The 22,060-nt window shown below is 43.8% G+C and overlaps 1 protein-coding gene across 9 annotated transcripts in view; it reads right to left on the reverse strand.

The window, feature by feature from the left end:
* abi1a (abl-interactor 1a) overlaps positions 1–22,060 on the reverse strand; it is a 55,090-nt gene that overhangs the window by 2,641 nt on the left and 30,389 nt on the right. Inside the window, exons 3-11 of one of the 9 annotated variants that reach the window (XM_086191715.1) lie at positions 18,918–19,094; positions 14,231–14,245; positions 13,210–13,313; positions 12,557–12,706; positions 7,532–7,632; positions 6,295–6,414; positions 3,796–4,050; positions 1,741–1,827; positions 120–305 (exon numbers count right to left, since the gene is read on the reverse strand). In XM_086191715.1, the coding sequence (XP_086047841.1) occupies positions 120–305; positions 1,741–1,827; positions 3,796–4,050; positions 6,295–6,414; positions 7,532–7,632; positions 12,557–12,706; positions 13,210–13,313; positions 14,231–14,245; positions 18,918–19,094 (1,195 nt within the window). Of the gene's footprint in view, positions 1–119; positions 306–1,740; positions 1,828–3,795; positions 4,054–6,294; positions 6,415–7,531; positions 7,633–12,556; positions 12,707–13,209; positions 13,314–14,230; positions 14,246–18,917; positions 19,095–22,060 lie in introns of all 9 variants that reach the window. The other 8 variants (XM_086191714.1, XM_086191716.1, XM_086191719.1 and 5 more) reach the window with 8 other exon arrangements.

Raw genomic sequence — 22,060 nt, forward strand, 5'->3', positions numbered from 1 at the left:
TATGTTTTTCACTAAAAACGAACTGCAGGTTTAAGCTACTTGAAAAATGACTGTAGGTGTGAAAACATTTAATAGTCATTAAAAAAAAAAGACCCAGAAGACTGAATTCCAACACAAACCTTTCTCGACGTAGTTCTTGGGCGCCCACTGCGGATCCCCGTCAGCGTAGGGGTCGTTGTAGTGCACGACAGCAGCATCTTCCTCCTCGTAATCCACCGGAGGAGGTGGCGGTGGGGGAGGAGAGTCATCAAACATGGGAATGTCATCCGGAGGGGGCGGTGGAGGAGGAGTGGGAGTATCTGCAACTGGTGGACGATGACGACGAACAAACAATCACTTGGGAGTTTGTTTGGGGTTTTTTTTCTCAAAAAGTCACAGTTGAACACGAACCGGGGGAGAGAGGAGATGGCGGCGGTGGAATCATGCAGAATTATAAACCAGACATGCAAATATATGGAGACTGAGTCCATCAAGCAGGCTGCAGGGCTCTCAGCGTCTATGGGTCCTTTAACATGATCATGTTCTGGATGCTAAAGCCTCTTAGGCTGCTCATGTTGGGCGATCATGCTTCACTCATGCATGCACCTTACACGAATAGGAACACGTTGATAAAAATATTAAGAACACGGGCAGTCATGCTATTTAGTAGGTGAGAAGTACGTCGCTCTGATTTTTCACTCAGAAAGTAAAGTAATTGCCTTCTTAATCGGACTCAACTTCAAGACATAATTTCCTGCTTTTCTTCGCAGTGACTCCAGCCATATATAAACTGTATATGTTAGCTAACGGAGACTGACGGCTGACAACCAAACTGTCCAAAAGGTCAATTTAAGCTCTCAAAGACATCATGTAGTATAATCCAGCATCCGCTCGTACACTCAGTGATCCAAAATACTTTGTTTTGGAGCTAAAAACAAAACAGGGACACTTACAGTTCCGCTCTAGCGTAACTGTGCGAGAAGTTCAAGTGAATGCGCCGGCTGAAGATGCTCGTTTGTTGCACGGATCTTGAAGTGCTCCCAATAGTTTATCAAAGTATTGACAGATTATTCAGCATGAGGCTGGATTGAGATGACGTGGAAGGTTTGACAGTTTGTAAACAGCAGTTTGAAAGTTTTGCTGTTTTTAACAGTTGGTCTCCATTAGCTTCAAGCTAAAAATATTTGGTTAGCACTTTCTGAACTCTGGAGTCACCAAGAAGTCACGCAGTGGGGAAAAAAATCTTATCAGGCAAATTCCCTTTTTAGATTAAGAGCCCATTTAAAATGGCAGCTACTTTATTTAAAAAGGTAAATAGACCTTTAATTTAATCTTCCTCTCAACTCTTCTGCTATGGCGGCTTATGCACCAGCAGAGGGCAGCACAGAGCCCCGTTTCCCCCACCTTAACTCACTTCTTCTCTTAAACATTATCATTCATCTCAGCTCAACCCTGCAGTCAATCGAGCATCTGAATAACAAGATTCAGAAAAACAAACAAACCAGGCTCGACAACTTCAGCCTGGATGCTACGCCGCCTTACGCTCCTGTTGCTATGAGCTGCACAACTAAATCTGCCTCCAGAGATACGGACACAGCGGCTGACACATTCTCTGCCAGTTCATCAATGCAAAAGGGTTATTGTTGTCTCAAAGAAGAGGACAGGAGAGGATGAACGAGCACAATGCATTCTGGGTGTTCAGCAAGTGGGAAGAGTTGGCACGTGTAGAAGAGGAAAGTATGTCTGTGCCTCTACACTTACTGCTCTCCTGCATCCTGGCCACAAAGCCAGTCAGAGGTATCTGTGGAGTCAGCTGGGGCATGGGGGGAGGAGGAGGAGCGATAGACACTGAAAGCCAGCAAAAGAGAGTGTGTGAGAGAGAGAAAGAGAGAAAACAGAAAGCCCATCATCAGTCACGGGGAATGTACAGAAGAGAGCAGAGTGAACCCCGAACCCAAGCAAACACTGACAAACGCTGCAGGAATGTGAGCTGGTGAACGGTGACGGGCAGAGCTGGAACAATGTCGGCTAACACAACCTTTACAAGCTAAGAGTTAAGCTTTTTAGTCATTTGAGGTGTGTGTGTGTGGGGGGGGGGGGGGGGGGCATTATTCAACTCTCAGTGGCTACAGCTTCTCGCCAGACAGTAATGTGAGGTTGGAATGTTCTGTGGTTGTGATGAGATTTCTCGTAGTATCACTGGGGTCACCGAGGCCACAGGATCAAACACGGATTATGTTTGAATTCCGTCAATCAGAGAAGTACACTCCTACAAGCTCTCAAAGAAATACAACAGCTGGCCAGAGGGAGGCACTGTTCACCTTGGATGACTGTAAGCCTCAACCTAAGACTGTAAGCAAGTCAAGAACAATCTTCTGGCCTGTTGTAGTAAACAGTATGTGAAGAGTGCTTCAGTTTCTCACAAAATCTGTCTGGACAGTGTATCTGGATGCATGTTATTGCGAGACAGAAATGCCAACAAGCAGGTCCGCCGAGGAGGTCCTGAGATTTATGGCGTTGGTGTGGCTGTTGGCAGGGTAACTCAGACAGCTCGGATGAACTTTGGTTCTGAACTGTTTGACTGTTATTGAGGGACAATTACAGGTTAGACCTGGACTCCTCAGTTTAAAAACCGCCAGGACATCTCACAAACCAAAGGATGGGTTTTGGTCAAATTTGGTGGAAAGATGTGTGATTATACAACGAAGGTGATCTGGATCAAGAGTTTTAGATCCCTGGCAGGATGTAGCGATTCACAGACTTTTTCTGGAACTGTCATAGTTTTCATCTTCCTTGGTGGCGTCATGCGTTCCGACATCTATCTATGCAACATTCGGTCTGAGCCTTCGCCATTACCAAGTCCCATCAAGTATTATCTCGCTTCCAACCAACACCACCAAAGGTTAGAGAAGTAGGTTTTGTACCAAAAGTTTGCTACCTGTTCCCTACCTAACGACGGGGTCAATGCAGTCTAGATTTCCCTTGGACATGACTAAAGTGCTGGTGAGCTATCAATGGCTTCTTTCATGCAGTATTGCCAATACTTGTATCTTTTAAAAGGAGTTGATGGGCTTTTCAACTTGCTCTTCACGATGCTGGTCATGCTGTATGGATTCCATTCACACCTTGCTGGTCACAACGTGATCCAGACCTCCTCCAGATGTGGCGGATCCCATCACATTCCGATGTGTTTGAGTGCATTTACACATCCAGTTACTGCACGATTTGTCTTATCGAGACAGAGAACATCCATCAGCGGAGTCTAAATATACTTCCCTCTGGAAAAATACCATTTTAGCACATTGAAGGTCAACTAACTGTGCCTCTTTCTGCTTTCTCAGGCTGTAAATAGTAGCAGCTTAAAAAGCCAATTCCCTGCATTGCTTTTTGACAGGTCTGCCAGCCCTGCTTACAGAGATGCAGGTAGAGACTCAACATGACACGAACTCTTAGTGATAAATCATCATTTTACATGATGCATCCAGATAAAGATGAGCCACAACAGTAACTGGGGATCAGATTTTACACAGTTCTGATGGAAAGAACCCCTGCATGTCGTTTGAGATTTTAATAACAATGCATCAATTCCAAAAACATCCAAAATGAGATAAAACCCTACACTTCCAGGATAAAAGTTAACAATTGTTTCAAGAATGTGGCCCTGACCTTCAAAAAGCTTCCTCACAGAAATTGGGTTTCTACAAAGGTTAGTTGAAGGTGGTGACTGCGTGACTTGGAGGAATGTGGGGGGGTTGTGCTTCAGTGACAGTTTAGTGCCTATAAATCAGGCTGGTGCTGGAGACAGAAGGGCCTTACTTGAGTTTTGGCCGTAACCAGGAGTGCCTCCGTTAATATGAGGCTGTTGTTGCTGCTGCTGCTGCTGCTGCTGCTGTAGTTGTTGCTGCTGCTGCTGCAAGGAGAACTGGGAAGTGACCGATGGCGCCCGGCGGTAGGTGCCCGTGGCCGAAACCATAGAGACAGAGGAGTTGGAGGGGTTGTGCCGCGAAATCTGCCTCGAGATGGTTCCAAACTGGGACATTGGAGCAGGGCCCAGACCAGGCCCAGGGGCCACTACTAGAAACACCCACAGACAGGGAAGGAGGAGACAGGAGCGTAGAGGGAAGGCGGGTTAGACAGACAGGGGATGAAGAATGAGGATTACAGAGGTAGAGAAAGAAAAGCCCCTAAAACATGAATCATCAAGGCAATAAAAGAGCTTTTTAAACACTGATTTGAGCCCGAAAGCTTCTGAAGAGGCAATCAATAACCAGCCAGAGGAAACTAGAGAAGCAACACAAATACATTTCATGAGAGTATAAAAAGAGTCCCAAGAGGTTTTCAGAATAAATCTGGCACTTCAGGTTCTCTGGCTACGAACAGAAAGCTGTGGAAAAGGATTTGGTGAGAAAACCAGAGCAGCAACAGCATCTGCTGATAAATGGACTCGATGGTGTATTTGCACTTTCCTGGCACTCAAAGCACTTTTACAATGTTGCCTCGTTCACATTTACATGGATGATGGAAGTGTCGATGGTACCGCGGTTCCTGGGGGAGGCAGGGATTGAACCAGCGACCTTCCTATCACCAGACAGCCACAATACCTAAACGATGCCTTCACGGTCGTTGGCAAACAGTTGAACTGCAACTACATCTGTGTTGATGCGCCACACGGTTACATTTCCAGAGAGGTGCGTCTACACGATACTTGTTGTTGTTGTTGTTGGTGTCGGTAAGCACAGCTCTGAGTCAAGCTTTAGTCTGAGGCAGCTGCGACACCTAGTGGTGAGATTCAGTAGCGCGTTTAGATTCATATCCAGGGCCAAACCCAGTATCAGGTGTGTCACTGCAGCAGATAACAACAGAATGAGTCACAACAGAATCCATCAGTGACATTTTATCAACAATCTTACCATTTTATCACGAATCACTCCCTAGTCAGTGTGTGTGTGTGTGTGTGTGTGTGTGTGTGTGTGTGTGTGTGTGTGTGTGTGTGTGTGTAAGACAAAAGCAGAGAGACAGAAGGAGTTAACAGAGATCTTTTGTGCAGCTCAAGAATTTCCTGTCCACATTTCGAGATAACGCAGTGTCTCTCAGGAGAGGCCGAGCCCGTCGATAGGAACGGGTGGAACCAGAGGAAGTAGCGATTCAGAGGAAACAAAAAAAAAACCTTCCCCATGCATGACACTAGCAGAGGCTGAAAGAAGGCACTGATGTGGAGGATAACTCGTGCGTAATTAACGTGATCGTCTCCTTCATGATTACTGGAGTCCATCAGATAGAAGCAGCTGCTGTCCAAACAGGCTCTCTCAGTAGCTGGTACTTGATAGGTGCTTTTATGAAGACCACATCTGCATTTTGCAACACTTGCATCCTGAAATGGCTGCTTGAAAGTTTTTAATCACAAAGAAAATTGTATTTTGTCCATTTTTTCCACTCAATTCATCAAAACAAACTTTGGCGGAAAGGAATAGAAAGAAGAGAATTCTGCAAACCCCGTCATTGTTCAGGCTGGACACACCACAATCCCATTTATTGGTAAAAGCAATGACACAGAAAAAAGAAGTTCCATAGTTCTGAAGGAACATTAATTTGAAATCTTTCTACATTACTGCCCACACATTCTCCCTGTGCTGTGTCTCAGCGAGCAGGTTTTAAATGTAAGCCGTGAATTTATGTTGTATTATCACCTACTCTAAATGCAGATGGGCAAGAGGTTTGGAAATGCGTCCAGATGCACAGCAGCCTAAGCAAAATGCAAATGAACATTTTTAGGGATTTTGCAGGCATCAATTAACCTTTGCTGAGGTGATCTGAGACTTCATTCACAGACAGTTTGGCAAATAACAAGGAGAGCACCGCCACCGCCACCGCCACCGCCACCGCCACCGAGGATTCAGGGAATCGCCACGGCACTGATTAGACAGCCAGACCCGTCTTCACAAGCAGTAAATCCTGTAGACTGAAACCTGTTGCCCCTCCATGTAGAGCGTCTGTTCACACTACAAGCTCCACAGTCGTGATGGTTTCCTTCAGAGCTGAACGACCAGCGGATGGGAGGAAGGTCCAGAATCATCAGCCTTTCACGGATTTCAAACCTTCCTCGTTTGCATTTCAATTGTATTTCCCTTAATAAATCGGGTAATAAAGGAATACTGCAGCCTTTTTGGGGATTGGGCTTAGTGTCCATCTTTGAAAGCTTGCAGTGTGCACAAGACGCCTCCAACCACCAGTCACCATGTGAATCAAAAGGCGTGCTGATTGTTCGGCGTCCGTAAAGCAGAGATGACCTCCTCGGTGGAGGTCCAGCAGTCTCACCTGCGGGTGCTGGTGGGGTAGGAGGCGGCAGCGGGGGTGCTGGAGGGCCAAACCCGGTCAGAGGAGGAGGTGGAGGAGGGGGAGGCGGAGGAGCCCCCAGAGGAGAGGACATTGGTGGGACTGAAAGGAGTATTGACATTAGACTCGCTTCCCTCATGCACCTTTTTAACCTTCGGGGTCTGGAGGGGCGTTCTGACTTTGACAAGGCACAGTGTTCCTCCGAAACACACTTCTTTGTAGTCCGGGTATGAACTGACTGTTTCCATGGTAACGAGCTTGCAGGGAGCGCTGTGGTTAGTCCTGTGCTGCTGTGGCAAACACGCTGCTACAGGAACCTGAATTATCTCCTTTTCCAGCTGAAATTATTACCCAAAAGTTAACGCAGTGCTGTTGTAGTACGTGAGCACAGTGAAACGCAGTACTATATGAAGCATGTACTTGGTTTTATGAGGGCTGTACTGTTCGGCTACAGAGCAGCAGGCCCAATGCAGCATGCCCTATTTACACAGTAGGATAGAGAATCAGCCGTGCTTGGAACACAATGGGCCAGCATAATCCCTGTCTGGTAAACATAAGCTTTGTGTAGCGTTGTCTCACTCTGCGCAAATAAAGCGTTACATTTACACCTGTACAAGTAATGGCTGTTACTGGAACATTCATGTCAATTATAGTTAAAAACTAACATTGATTTGTAGAGATGAACCAAAGAGACAGTTTGAAGCAGCAGTTTTCCAGATGCAGCTCTTGAAGGTGGCTGTGAAACTCTAAGACTCCAGCATTATTTGGATCCATTTTTTTGCAATTAAATCACAGTGAAGTAACTATGATGACGTCGATTTAGAAGAAGTCTGGATTCACGCTTCGGTAGGTCTTTTTGCATCACGACAAGCAAACAACGTCTGCATTACTTGTTTCCTGAACAGAGTTTGGATTTAGCGCTACTTTACCTCTGACTTGGACTTAAGTTTTGAGGTCTTAAACTGTATTTGTTGTCCCAAATTCCCCAAACATGTGTGTTTGTAGCATTGGAGAGGGTAACACAACTCAGTAAGACCAGCAGTAATGACATTCTTGGTGGGTTAGCAGCTGTGTGAGGCAGGGCAGGACAGGTTTTATTACATGCTAAACAAAATGCCTGAAGGTGGTTGAGTCCGGTCCTGCTTCACCTTCAATCCCAGCAGGCCTGCAGCCAACGTGACTGGCCTCAACACCACCACACGAGCCGGACAAAACTCACCTGGTCCAGAGTTGGGGATGGAGGGGGTAGGCACTGCGATGGGAATGCCAATACCACTGCTACCGCTGTTCTCCCTGCTGCCGCTCCCCCCGCTGCTCCCGCTGGGTGAGGCAGAAGAAAGAAGAGACGAAGGACATCGTCACAGCAGATAAATGAGCTCCACTGCATCAGCCTTGTTAACGATTATGAAACAGCAAAACTTCATCCAAGTCAGGTTCCTTCTGTCCTGAGGAGCAGTAGTCAAGCACCTGCCCCTCCCCGGTCAACCCTTCTGGCATCTTTTGATAGCTATTGATCATGTCTAGTGACACAACTGGGAGAGCTAGAAAGGAGCAGTCTCTCCTCCTGGAGGATTTAGTCAGAACCTAAACGGAACATAAACCAGGGTTCAGCTCGATGCCTAAGAAAACTGCTGCTCAGACGCTCCTGGTACTGCTCGCTGAGGAGAAAACAGCTGAGCATGACAACAACATACATGTTTGGTAGATGATCAATGACTCACATGTGGCGATTTGAGGATTTTTCACAACATGACATCAAGACTAAAATACATAATAAACACACACTAAGGTCCATATCACTGCTTTTTTGTAATTCATGGCGTTATTTATTTATTCTTTTAATCACACTCCTGTTTAGCTTTTATGACGACTTGTATTCATTATTTCATTTTCAATAATAATTGTATTTTTATTATCTTCATTATCAGTATTATTGGTAGTAGTAGTGGTAATGGTAGCAGTATTGTAGTTATTGGTCATCAGTGACATCATCTGTAAAATCAAATTATATGTATTTTTTTAATTGTTACATCTTCACTTGGACAAAAACAGGAAATATCTATAATGAATAACTCATAACAGATCCACTAATCAATAATTCAAATAAATACTGGTTTAAAATGTATTTTTTGTACATGAAAAAAAAAAAAAAAAGAAAATACAAATTTAGAAAAATAAACAAAACCAGATTAACCCAGAAAAGCAACAACACTCACACTGAAGGCCTGCAGTTGTCCATTCACATTAACTATGAAGTTAACAGCCAGCCATGTAAAAGCAGATTTAGGCGATGGCGTGATTTTTTTTTTTTTTTTTTTTTTTTTTGGTGCGGCGCTCCAGTTGAGTGACACACTTATTTCACTTCCACGCAGTAAAGCGACGAGATAAATAAAGGATCCAGTAATGGGGTGGAACCTGCCAGCTGCAGTTTAGTCAGAGTCGGGGATCTTGTGAGGGTTTAGGACGCAGGAATGTATGTCAGAGCTCCAGTGGCCCGTATACGGGCTGCATCACCCTGCGTTGACCTCGGGGCTTGTAGATCAATGGCCTGGCCAACTAAATCCCTCTCCCCTCTCGCTCTCTCTCTGGCCTTGATCCTCCTCTCTCCTGAACCCCCTCCCCTCCTTTCATCACCGCTCTGATCCCTCTCTCTACCTCTCACCCCAACCATCTCGCAAACCACTGCAAAGTGATTCGTCTCCATGACCCCCTCCTCGTCTCCTCCGATATCTTCCATGCCGCTGAACAAGCGACCTCCCCCCTTCATCTCTTTATCCCCCTTTCCCATCATTCAACTCTCCTCCTCTGAGATCCATGTCAGTGGAGCCCTCCAGGCATCACCAGCAGGGGTTGCCCCTCTGGAGGATGTTGGTGGCACTGGGAGCTGTGGGGATGAAGGCTCAACAATATCTTGTCATTCTTCTTTTGAAATGAACTCCCTCCTCCCCTCCTCGCCACTGTGTTTTGGATCCATCCATTCTAATCTCTCCAGAATTTACCCGTTCCTTCCCCGCTAACCCATTTATCTCTTTCCCAGCCTTGGCTTCTTGCGTCCTCCTCTTTTTTGTCTGTAACTGTGACATGAAAGCACTCGTCTCTCCGGCTCCACCTTCCTGTCTGCCTCGTCTCTACGCAGGGAAGATGTTTATAAATCAGCCGTCTGTAACAGTTAGGCTTTAAAAAGTTCCAGCTCACTTACTCACAGCTGACAGAAATCCCCGAGGCCAACCAAAACACTCAGAAAATGAACAAAAGTAGTGGTAGGCGTGTGCTCGGCACTGCGTAATGATATTACTTGATCTTAGTGAAATAAGACGTCTTATGAAGCCAATCTACACTTGCTTACAGGCTACAAAGTGTTCTCGAGGCTTTAGATGTGCATCAGTAACCTGGAGTGTATAACGAGCAGGAGATGAACTTGAGGGTCCTAACGTAGACAAGCAGAATGAATCCAGCCGGAGGGTTTTTTTCCTGAAGAATGGATCTACAGAGGGAATCCATCTTCAAGCTGATGTTTTATGCAGTGCTGTTGTGATTGCAAGGTTACAGCCAGAAGCCGTTGCAAAATTTCAGGGTTTAAAACCGACTGCCAGGATGGGACTGGAAAGGTCATGACTCAGATCACTCAGGTCTTAATTACCACCAAGAACCCCCGAATACCTCTGCAAATCTCACATGTATCCACAGTAACACCAGTTAATGTCCTCAAACTGTCCTCCATATTTTCCTGTTTGTTTGGGGTTTTTTACGTTCTATGGGATGTTGTAAACCTCTTTCCCACTGGTCTAAAAAGCAGTTAACACCTGGATTTTGGCTGCTGTGGGGGAAAAGCCTTCATTTCCAGGTGAAACGGTCCTGCAGCAGACGCAGGTATTTATCAGTTATTGAAAAACCTCTCTGTAAAAGAGGCTAGAATGAGAAGTAGGGTACATAGAGGTGATAAACAGAGCCTTGAACTATGAGGGTAACAGACCCCAAATTTAACTCAACTGGTAATTTCCGTGGTTGACATTTCTAAATGAAGCTGTATTTTTTTTTCTCCACATAGAGCTCGTGTAGACCAGAATAGAGGACAGCGAAGCTGAAACAGTACAGCAGACCTCCAACCGATACGCCATCCCTGCGACATGGCATGTTTTTATAGGCTACCCTGGAAGTTAGCATCGCCACGGGTTCCCACGACCAAAGGCTAGTACGATAATGTAGTTCAACTTTGAATTATTGTTAAGAATAATCTTGGTGGCGAACAAACACTTTGCTTTGCAAGATAATCTTCACTGATGACTTACAATATTTTGATTTTTGAAGCTACAATAAAAACAGTGCAAACAGGTAAAACAAGTACATCGCTAACGGTGTGCTACGAACAAACTACACCAGTAGACGCATGGCTTCACCTCCACCATAACTAGCTTGAAACAAAGGTTAAGTTGTCCAATGTTAGTCAACCAGACAACTTCCTTCAGGTATTTAACACCAAAACCCATTGACATTCAACAATGCTAACTTTTCTCTTAGCACTTATTCCTACGCTGCTCCAGGATGATTTAACGTGAGCTTGTTTGCCACAAGCGCAACTTTAAACCACACATCTGAAAGACTGATTTTAAACATCAAACAGATCTTTTCTTTTCCCCGCTTGTTGCTCCACAGAACTTCATTTCCACGAGGAATGAGAGAGCCTCCAGTTTGGTTTTAATTGACTTAAGTAAAAGAAGCACATCAGGATCCTGAGAAACTGCAGTGTGAGTTTGAGCAAACATACATGAGCAAGAAAGTTGGGCAAAGGGAGGGAAAATCAATTATTTACGAGTATCACAGTCAGCATAACAGGCTTTTTAGCTAATGAGGCGACTTTGCGCACTCGTAACTCAAAATCTCTGGGTAACGGTCCTAGAGAGCCGTGTTCAAGGGTCCCCGTGCTGCAGGTGACTGCTACACTTCACATTACAGGCTTTTATAGATATTAATGTGAGAGTGATTCTGGCTGCAGACAGAAGCACGAGCAGGCTTGACAGACAGTGCAGCATAGAGGAAGAAGAGGAAGAGGTGTGAAACTGCTTGAAGCAGCTGAGCTAAATAAAGAGATTAGACGGAGGTAGCGTGCAGGTGGCTGTGAAGCGATGCTTTTGTCACATTACTGAAACACTGAGCGCACATTTAGAGCCGGAATACACTCATATGCATCCAAAAGCCTATCAAGCACCACTCTGGCTCTCCGTTAAAAGCTGCGCGCGGTCGTTAACACAGTCCATTACACATTTGAGAGACTTTGCTCATGATTACCTGCTAATTTATATCTTTGACTTAATTTTATATGCAGCCTGGCTGACACTTTTACGCATTAGTTTGGATTGGTGTAATTCATTCTAATCTGTTTAATTTTAAATGTCCTTTTAAGTTCATTTTTATCATTTTTTTCTTTTTACAAAATTCGATTCACTTTTTATCCTGTGCATATTTTAAATCTGGAGGTTTATTATATAATACTGTATATTTTAATTGTTGAAGAAACTTTACAACTTTGTTTTGGAGGGTGCAATATAAATAAAGTTATTATGGCATTAATATTACTTTAAAGTATTTTCATCCACCTCTAGAGCCAATAGAGAACCCATTCATTTCTGTGACAAATTCATTTTAAATAGCTTAAAATGAAAATGTGAGCTCAAACCTGTGCAGCGCAGCTATTAAGGAAAATGACCTTTGAGTTGCCAGGTTGCAAAACAACTCCTGAAATTATTTTTATCAACACAGAATTCTGTTGAAATTCTACTTGTTCTTCTTCTTTCTATTCTACATTGGTCGCACATCTGATAGGAACGCTTCCTCTTTTACTCTTCCTGCAGCTTCCAGTCACCCTCGTCTTGATTACATTGTATAAAAAAAAAGGTGTGAGAAGAATAAGAAGAAAGTTGATGAATGTGAAGATACTGAGGTTGAGCTTCTTTGTCTATGGGACCATTGTTTTGCTGTGTGTGTTGTGTGTTCTTGTTTTGGAGGGTAAGATTAGTATCAGGAAGTGCAAAGCATGTGCACTTGCGAACATCCTGCAACCTGCTGTGCAAAAACAAAACTAATGTGTGTTGTTGCGTCTCAACGTGGCTTCAGGCAAAATACATTTAATTCAATATTATATAAAAACAGGAAAACGGCCCATGTTCACCATGCATCAGGGCTTGTTTAAGTGTGTGTGTGTGTGTGTGTGTGTGTGTGTGTGTGTGTGTGCGCGCGTTGCCTCTACCTGTGTGTGCGTTGCCTCTGGTTGAGCGACGCCGTACGTCCAGGGCTGTGTTGGCCGTGCTGACTGCCCAGTCGCGCCGGGCTGGTCATGTAGTCATTGGGCACTGTGGGGGGCTTCACCGGCTCCAGGGTCTTGTAGGATGTGTTGCGTCTGCAGCGGCCCACGGAGCAGAAATGAAAAGCAAAGGATGATGAATCACGGATGCTGGTAATTTCTTCCAAATATTATTCCAGCGTGTTTGCTGGAGCGTAGTAAATCCTGTCAGTTTACCCAGCTGGATGCTTCGCAGCTGCAGTACAGAAGCGTTTACTCTAGGAATTAATATCAGATTTGTGTCACTGCGAGCAGCGTCACTGTGTGACACCTTGAACAGATAAAATCTGAGTTGTATTCTTCTTCTCTGCTGGAACCCATCTCTCTAAGTCTCATCACATCAGTTTCATCCTTCCTACTTCAAAAGGAAAAGAATCAAAATTACACCACACAAAAAAAAGACTCCTTTTTTTTGCTATTGATGCCCCGAAAAATTCAGTAAAAAAAAAAAAAAAATAGAAATGACATGTTCTTTATTTATCTTGACAAAGCTCATATTTTCTGTTTGATAATTAGAGGATTAGTCTTTCCTTGCATGGTGACCCAAGCGGGCATCTTACCCGAGCGTGCCACGCCCTGACATGGGAGGGCTGGGTGGCTTCTGTGTCGGCGGGTTGGTCCTCGATAGAGTTCCTCCTCGGATGGACTGATTGTTTCCGTGTTGCTGAGTTTAGAAGAATAAAAAGGTTGTTGTTTTTTTTTAAATGTAAGAGACAAATCATGTTAAAGACCTTATTAGTACTTTTGCTGCTAAAATCAAATATTATAGGCTTCCCAGATAAGAACTCCATATTTTACCTGGTAGCGTTTGCAGCCCGGATTGTGTTTTCTGGATTTTTTTCAGTTTTGAAATGCACAGGCTGTTTCAAAGGCTTCTTACACTACACTTGTGCCCCAATAACTAAAAAAACAAGTGTTAAAGCTTTACAGGTACAAGCTTTGTTATATTTGAGTACCGTAGTTCTACAGTGCAAACCCTAATACTGCTCAACTAGAACTCATGCAATTGTTCTACATTGAACACCTGAGGCAACTTCCTTGAAGGCCTGATGTGGATGCCACAGCTTACTGGGGGTCATTAAATCGAAATGAATCAACAGCAGGGTGAAGGCAAGCAACTCCACACAAACCCAAATGTTTTATCTTTTTAATTTCATGTTTCTACCTGCTAAATGAGCTGGGAAATACAGGTTTGAGGGGAAAATTCCATGTTTATTCATAAATCCTTCAGTTTTTAGGGAGTTATTAACAAAAATAACTTTATTTAAATCCAAAAAATGACATTTTTTTCCGGCCATGATGGGTTAATTTCATGACATACGTAGTGTCTGGGAAGCCTATAAAGATTTTAAATTACCTTTACATTTCTGGAGGACTACATAACATGAATGACAACATGTAGAGGGTTGGTCAGCAGGGAGGGTGTTACAGGTGTGTGCTCTTGTCTAAGAGGACTACAGGCTGATTAATGGGAAATGACGACAATAATCACATGTACAGGGGTTTTCTGTGAAAGGGAGCTGAACGAATCTATTAATAAGATATTATAATGAAATGGGTCATGTGACAAACCAGACTTACCTTGGCTTTTAGCCACTAAGTGTGGGCGCAGGGAGGAAAAAACAGACAGAAAGAGGGCATGTCAACAGATCAGTAGAAGTCAAAGTACAAAAGCCAGCGAGAGAGAAACGAGGAATCGTTTCTACTGAGTAAACATTTAAAACGACCTGCCTAGCTGAGGGAAACACTGCGGCTCCGGACCGTCATTATTCCTCCCAGGAAAAGCTACCACACCCAGTGCCAGAGTGGGACTGGAAGGAAATCTCAGCGATCTGATGGCAGAGCTGCTGTGCACCTCTGAATCACTTTGAAGAATTCGTAAGTTCTCTCGAAGAACATTCACATCCACAACACTGGTATCACTTAATTTTTTTTTTTTAAACACTTGAGTGGAGTGGTGTCAAGGATGATATAGACATAACGTAGCAGGGAGGATGATCTGCAGTTTGACAACTGCAGAGTCAAGTGGCTCATCTATAATGCAGCATCCCCAGTGGCCTTTGCAGAAACCATTGTAGCATCACAAAACCCAGAAGGCGAGAGGGTGAAACTGAAAAGCAAATTCCCCGCGTAGGTCAGAAGGCCACAAAAGAGAAAACACTTTTAAATTTCCCATTAATAAGAAACTCTGGGTTATCAGAGCTAGACGAGATTCAATTTACAATCTAGGTCACGCTATAAATGCCAAGTCCTACTGCTGCCTCCCCTTATCTTCTTGGCAACTGCTGCATCTCTGTTTCGCTGCACAAACCAGAGAGAATCACTTTAGTCGAGTGGAACTGTGGATGGACAGGTGCAGATTAAGGCTGTCCAAAACTGGTGTGTGTGTGTGTGTGTGTGTGGGGGGGGGGGGGGGGGGGGGGTCTCACTAATTCAAAACTGACGCAGCGTCAAATGATTCCTATCGAAACTCAGAAATAACACCTGACATCAGCGTCGCAGGATTCCTGAAAGCCGCGCTGACTAGATTATGCATCAGCTGACTGGCAGAATAAATCTCATCTTTGCTTTGACAGGCTCATGTTACAGAGGAGAACTCCATCACTTTCATGGTACCTACAAGGAACACTTCCCGGACTCTCAAAGCCTCTATCAGCACATCCAAATAGCCACTATAAATGCAAATGTGACTGTCACTTTTGTTCATTTTACCTGATGTTTCTGGTACTTTGCTTTCTATACAATAACAACAATTTGATTTCAGTTGTAAAACAAACAAACAAACTAACAAAACACCTCCATAAGTCGCAGTTTCCAGGCGCGCCACGAATGTTAGCTGCAGCTGCTAACATTAGCTGCAGCTGCTAACGTTAGCAGCTAACATGAGACTTTCAATCCTACAAAAAACATTTATTAGGTTTGTTTAGCGTTTGACCAGGTGGTTCCTCGAGTTACATGCCGTGCCAAGAACAACTGTGTATTTCATTTTATGAATAAAAGAGAACGTTGTCGCCTCCAAGTTTTATAACCACACTTGAGACCACTTTCTCACCTTAACTGTAACCGTGTGCTGAATCTAACACATTGCAAGGCCACAATCACATGATCTTACTCTCTCTTTCTCCAAAATATACTCTACCCCCTCCAGATGAGCTCTGATGTATTGAGCCTTCATCGGTACAACTCCGATTTAGCATTTTTACGATGATAAGAACAGTTGAGCATCCGGCACTTTGTGGTTTGATAGAATATTCAAAATACCGTTCTTTACATAACGTACGCTTTCAAGAACTGGACATCACAGTTTGCGTTATTCTGTCCTAAAAAATAAGGGAGAGAGGTTGACTCCAGTGGAAAAGTGCAGACTTCAGTGCCCGACACACAATCTGATTATTTTATGGTTCGGTCAAGTAAAATAAGATGCGGAGACTGACTCATTTCAAATATTTGAAGATTTTTGTGAGTGTGTAAATAAATCATCAGAATAGGTAAAAAAAAAAAAAAAAAAATCAAGGATTTCCCAAATTTTAAAGCCTTTTTTTTTTTTTTAAATAAAGGCATGTAATATTCAATGGTTGAATAAAAAAAAGCACCAAATGAATTTCAGTACGCCTTGAGAAGCATGAAGGTTCCAGATTAGCCAGTTGTCAGTTTCCAGATGTGGCAGGCTGCATTATCGTTATGCTGCTGACTTCTGACCAGCATCTCAATGTAATCTTCTACACCTCTCCCCCCCCCCCCATCATTCCTTCAGATCTAACAACAGCTCCTACTCAATAATGTATGCAAGCGCTACGAGAAGTTCCTTCTCTGTTTTGCAGCTCACGCTCTGCTGTTCCACTATACAAACACCGTGTGTGAGAACCAATTCCACATTGAGGCCAATCCAAACACAGGGGAAATACAGCGAGCTTCACAGTTAACTGGAGGCAATAAACATGATTTAAACTCCCCTTTAAGTATTGATTCTGGTCAGTAAGTAAAGCTCACTTATAGATATCCATACAAGCTGGACACATGACGGGATACTATATGAATTAATATGGCGTATTGATGTCGACTATTGATCGGCTCTTGGGTCAGTGGCATGAGGAGGTGGAGTGATGCAGTGTTTTTGTGTGTGTGTGTGTTCGCCCCCTCCCCATCACACTCGCGACAGATATCCAATATTAATAAAGACTTTTAAAAAAGGAGCAAATCCTTTGAGATTAGGCTCAGAGTGATACATAATGTTCTCAAAATAGACGCGTCAAACACACCGAGCAGCCGCGAAGCCTGATGCTATTGTGGAAGCATTTCCTGGTTCCCTCATTTTCCCTTATTTAATCTAACAGAGCCAGAACCAGATGATTCACAGGGGCCCCCGCTGTAAGCTTCTGACCTGAGATTCTCAAAACTCATTATAGAGAATAGGAACATTGTAAAATCCTAACAGCTGAACACAGCCTGTCCTGCAAATCTAAATGGCAGCTGCTGTAGCAGCTTTCAACACAGAACTAGTTCTTTATCAGACTGCTTCCAGGCATGTTTCTCCACTCCTCTGCGATCATGATAACACCTCTGTGCAGTTATTTCTGGCTAGGGCTGTGTTCTCATCTGAATGAATTTGGAGTGATTCGTATTTTAAAACAGGCTACAAACAAGTTAGCAACACACGCCTGTTGGGATGATGAATTTACGCTCTCACGCGTGGACAAACACGGCCCCACGTTGTCTTCGGGGCTTCGGCCTCATACTTTGTGCAGGTGCGCCGGGGTCCACAAGGGTCCCCGAGATGTTAATTTCTTCAGCGATGCCGCAGAGAATCTGTGCGACCATTTGTGTACCATCGTGCGCATGATACCATGCAAGAGCCACGCGCAATCATAGACCAACAAAAAAAGTTTGTCCCTCCCCACATTTTTACACTTCTACGTTAAAAAGACGACACGGCTGAAGTTTCCCGCACGTATATAGTTGTTCATATCGTTGTGTTCCTGTCGTAGCAAGCATGCGTGGAATCTTTCGGTAGACGCTGATGCACTCCTGTATACCCCAGGTTCTAGGACTGGGCTTCCTACCACACCGCCAGAAGCGAAATATTGCTTGGAAATGTCACACATGATACGCAAATGTCTGAGTGATTCATTCGTGAGCATCATAATTTCCTCAGCTAATGATGATAAACTTAAAGATTCCTGATGTTCACGTGTGGAAACGAGGCATTTAAAATCAAGAGATAATTTCATTGATCACCAGGAGAAACTGTTCTGGAGAAACCTCTTCGCTGACCCACAGAGAGTTCAGATATCTCAACAAAAAAAGAATACGTTTGTTCGTCCGCTCCGTTGTGTTGCAGCTCGCTAGCAGGAGCACGAAGAGCAGAGTAGGGATCCGCTCCGTTGAACTTCTAAATATATTGAATTATCACTTTGAAACTCGTGTTGACGTTCCTTTAGCCTTCAACCATGACTCAAGGGTCCAACAAAGATGACGGCGGCTTTTTTACGGTCTTGTGAATGCCTGTAACACCACGGGACGGTAACGGCTGACCTCTAATCCAATCTGCCTGACAGCAAAGATTGATTGGCTGATTGATGGGACAGAGGACACTCAAGAGGGAGCCTGGAGATCGCAAAAAAAAAAAAAAAAAAAATGCCTAAAGCCATCAGTCACTGCCACCTCTGCTGGGATGACCCTAGAGCAAGGTCTAATGGTACAGAGGAAGTGAAAGTTTCTACTCTAAGGGTTTACTGCATCAAATTTGTCTTCCTCATCTCATATTTTTTCCTGGTGTGAAAAGAAACATCATACCTTCCTGTGACATCATTCCCCTCCAAGAGTTTGAGAGAAAATCGAGAGTATAATTACGAGGGCGGTCTGGGGCCTAAGTGCCTTTAAAAACATTTCACAAATTTATCTTCGATCACAACACTAAGAATAGAGTTGTTTTTTTTGTTTTTTTCCTCTGAAAGCAACATGATGTAATCAGCCTTTAGTTCATCTCCTCCCCCAACCCTTTCCCACCAACCCACACTGAAACATATTCCTGTAGGGTCAGAAGGGGGTGCCTTCTGAAGATGAAAGAGAAAGCAGAGGGAGAGGGTGAGCGAGAAAATCCGAGTGGGAGAGGAAAAGAGAGAGAGAAATACCTCTGGCAAGAGAGTGAGGAGGGGGAGAGAAGGAAAAGTAGATATAGTAGAGGAAGAAAGAGCAGATGCAGTTTTAGGCTAATGGACTGATTTAGGGAACAAGATACCAGAATCAGCAAATGGATGTCCGTTCTCACCTTAACACCGTGGCCAACATCATCCAGTACGGTGTAGTCGATGGGCTTCCTGATGTACCTGACCGGCCGCTCCATATTAGCCGGCGCTATGATCTTGTGGGTCCTCGATGTGTTCTTATTGGTCGTCAGAATCCCAATCTCCCGCCTGGCCACCTTCTCTTTATGGATGTCCACCGTCTGTAAAAGACGTGGAGAGGGCACAGGAAGATTGAAGCTGCAGAAATGTACAACACAACAGGGAACGGGTCCTACAGCAGCTCAAGACTCTAATTAAATCACGAGGCTCTTCATTGCCTTGTACTTCATCTTTTTTAAGCAGCCTCTGCATACTGATATAATCAACCAACCGCTATAATCACTGAAGCATGCATGTCTGAACAACTCTGGCTTCGCTTATGAATGACTGGCTCGAACACAACTTTATAGAGGTCGTACGCAAATGTACTGGACAAGAATGACAATGACGAGCAATTAATTGGACTGTAAAATGCAATATAAATGATCATGGATGATGGATCGCAGGCCAAGGCAACTGATCTTAAGTGGCTAAGAATTGATTTTTTGCATCTAAAGTTGGTCTGAGCAAATAAAGAAGCTAAGGGGGAAGTAGCAGCATCCAATCACTGGCCTTATATTTGTATTCATGTTACATGGGTTTAGATTGTGGCATTTATTTGCACTGGTGATGTATTTTTCGCCTCATCTGAGTCATTTCTTTCACAGTTAAAAGAACAACTTTTTTTTTCCTTTTTTTTTTAATCAGAGAGCTGCAGGTGGCATTTTGAAGTCATTAAAATGCCTTTTTAACCTTCTTTGCTCTGATCTGTGGTCACACCATTCGCATGTTCCAAAGCACATATTCTAAAAAATAAAAAATACAAAAAATATGTACAGAGATATGATTTTACTCTTTTATACCAAAATCCAATCAGGTTTTCTTCCTCTACAACAAGACTTCATGTATGGTTACAACAAATATCATGAATTCCAACCATAAATCTTAAACTTCAGCAAAAATGGCCCATTGGTGTGCCTTTGGCTGTTTACCACTGTATTTATGGGCCAGCTGACTCAAACTGATTCATTGTCCAATCAAATTCTTCCCAATGCTATTTCATGCTTTTCCAACCCTGTTCACTCAGAAACACATCACAATACAGACACTCAAAATACACCCAGGTGTTTATGCAGTATTTACAATTTCTTTCCTGCAAAAAATAAGATTTTACTGCAGAATTTTTGCGTGCTGTAACACATGGGTGGCGCCACATAGGCATGTGGAGCATCACGTGCCCAAATCTTCCACACATCTACACCCCACCACTACATTTCCATCCCATGATCAGATCAGAAGCAGCTGCCCTTCCTCGGACACATGAAAGCCTGCAATGTCTGCTGAGGGCAGATGAGTTAAAGGACGGTCTCTCACAGAGGGGAAAGGACTCATCGGCCAGCGCTAACAGAGGATTCCTTTCATGCCACAGGGATCTGGAGCCGGACTGAGCTCTTTTTCTTTATTCTCCACTATTCCACTGAATGGCCACCTTCGCCTTCAAGTGTGACTCGTCCAAGAGTTGAATGATTCGACAACACGGACTTATTTATAGTCCAGTCCAGTGCACTCAAACTTCCTGCAAAGTTGAAGTACAAATGGTGACAGGCCTCAAAGCTAACAACAAACTCATCCGTCTATCAAAAATATGGTGCCAAGAGGTTTTATTTCTCATGGTACAAACAAGCATTTATGAATGGACTGCTAAAAATTGTCAGAAAAAAGAGAATATCAATATTTCATACCAGGCAAAGTTGCTCATACATAATTGGTCCCAGAGAGACAGGCAATGCAAAGAGGAAACATCTGCTCTGTTCCAGTGCCCTGTTGTATCCATTTGAATTAAGAGGAATGACAGCACGTTGACGGTGATCTTTATTAACCTGAACTTGGCTGCCAAAACACGAGAGGCTCTTAATAAAGAGAGAGAGAACTGCAGTGGCAAATTCCTCCCGATGAAGCCAAAAATCCAATGTACATAAACTCGATGTGGAAGAGTCCTGGAGCTCCTGCATGACTCCGGTACGCAGGGATATTATTCAATACATCATCTGAAAACCAGGCCAACATCTAATAGGGTTGAAATGTCCATTATCAAGTGAGTGATCAGAGGCATTGATTTGCCAGTACATCCTCTCCACTGCACACACACCTGCGTACACGTGGGCTTTTAAATCAGGGATTAAAACAACTGACAGCTGTTTTTGCAATATATTTGATGTTATGACAGCAGCATAGTGGAGCCTTCAGTGTTGTACAAGAATTACACAAAGCCCTTGGGCTCAATCCTGATCATCATCAAAAAACACCATCGCCTTTGAATACAGTTTTGATTCACAAGCCAAAATTCCAGTGAAAATGCAGACACGATAATGCCCTTTCAAAGCTAGATGTTAGCGGGCGTTTGCAGGCTAGCAGGAGCGGAAGACAAAATATGAGCCAAGGAGGAGAAAGAACTGACTTTATTATACATCCAAACCAAAGCTTTTCCTTCCCACTGACACCAAAGCTAACCGCTTTCTAAATAGGGAACCATGCAAAGTTAGCATGCTGTCTGATGACATTTTAGGAAGCTCATTGTTTTCACCAAAACTGAGTTCCACTCCAATCAATCAAAAGCAGCTTCCTGTCAAGACTAGAACTGCTGAAATGTAGCTAAACTGGGCAAACATCTGCTCTTAGCTGAGCCCTTATCAGAGTGCCACATGTGGGCAAGCAGGCTGGCGGCTGGCGGAGGGGGGAAGTGAGAAGGCGACATGGTGTGAGTTCATCTCCTTCCTGTAAACTGAGAATATGGACATGTTGTAACTGCAGGAAGATGTGACAGTGTTGACAGCAGAGAGAATTAGCAAACTTGTGCCCTGTCAAGAGCACTCAGCTAATCCACTGACCAGCGTCCAAGAAGTGTTAAATGGACCTGACAAAAAAAAAAAGCAAAGGTTTAAGTAGAAGAGCGCATTCTGGCTTGACACCCATTGGGTGACCCACTAGGGAGCTTCAATCTGAGCTACTTAGTATCCTCTTCCCTTGACCCCAAGTGCCTGACTGGCTCTTTAATACTGGCACTAAAGGTGTTTACTTCATGCCTGTG

The sequence above is a fragment of the Aulostomus chinensis genome, chromosome 21 (assembly GCF_037954235.1).
Source record: "Aulostomus chinensis isolate RoL2024-O1b breed Wild chromosome 21, RoL_Achi_v1.0, whole genome shotgun sequence".
Lineage (NCBI taxonomy): Eukaryota > Metazoa > Chordata > Actinopteri > Syngnathiformes > Aulostomidae > Aulostomus > Aulostomus chinensis.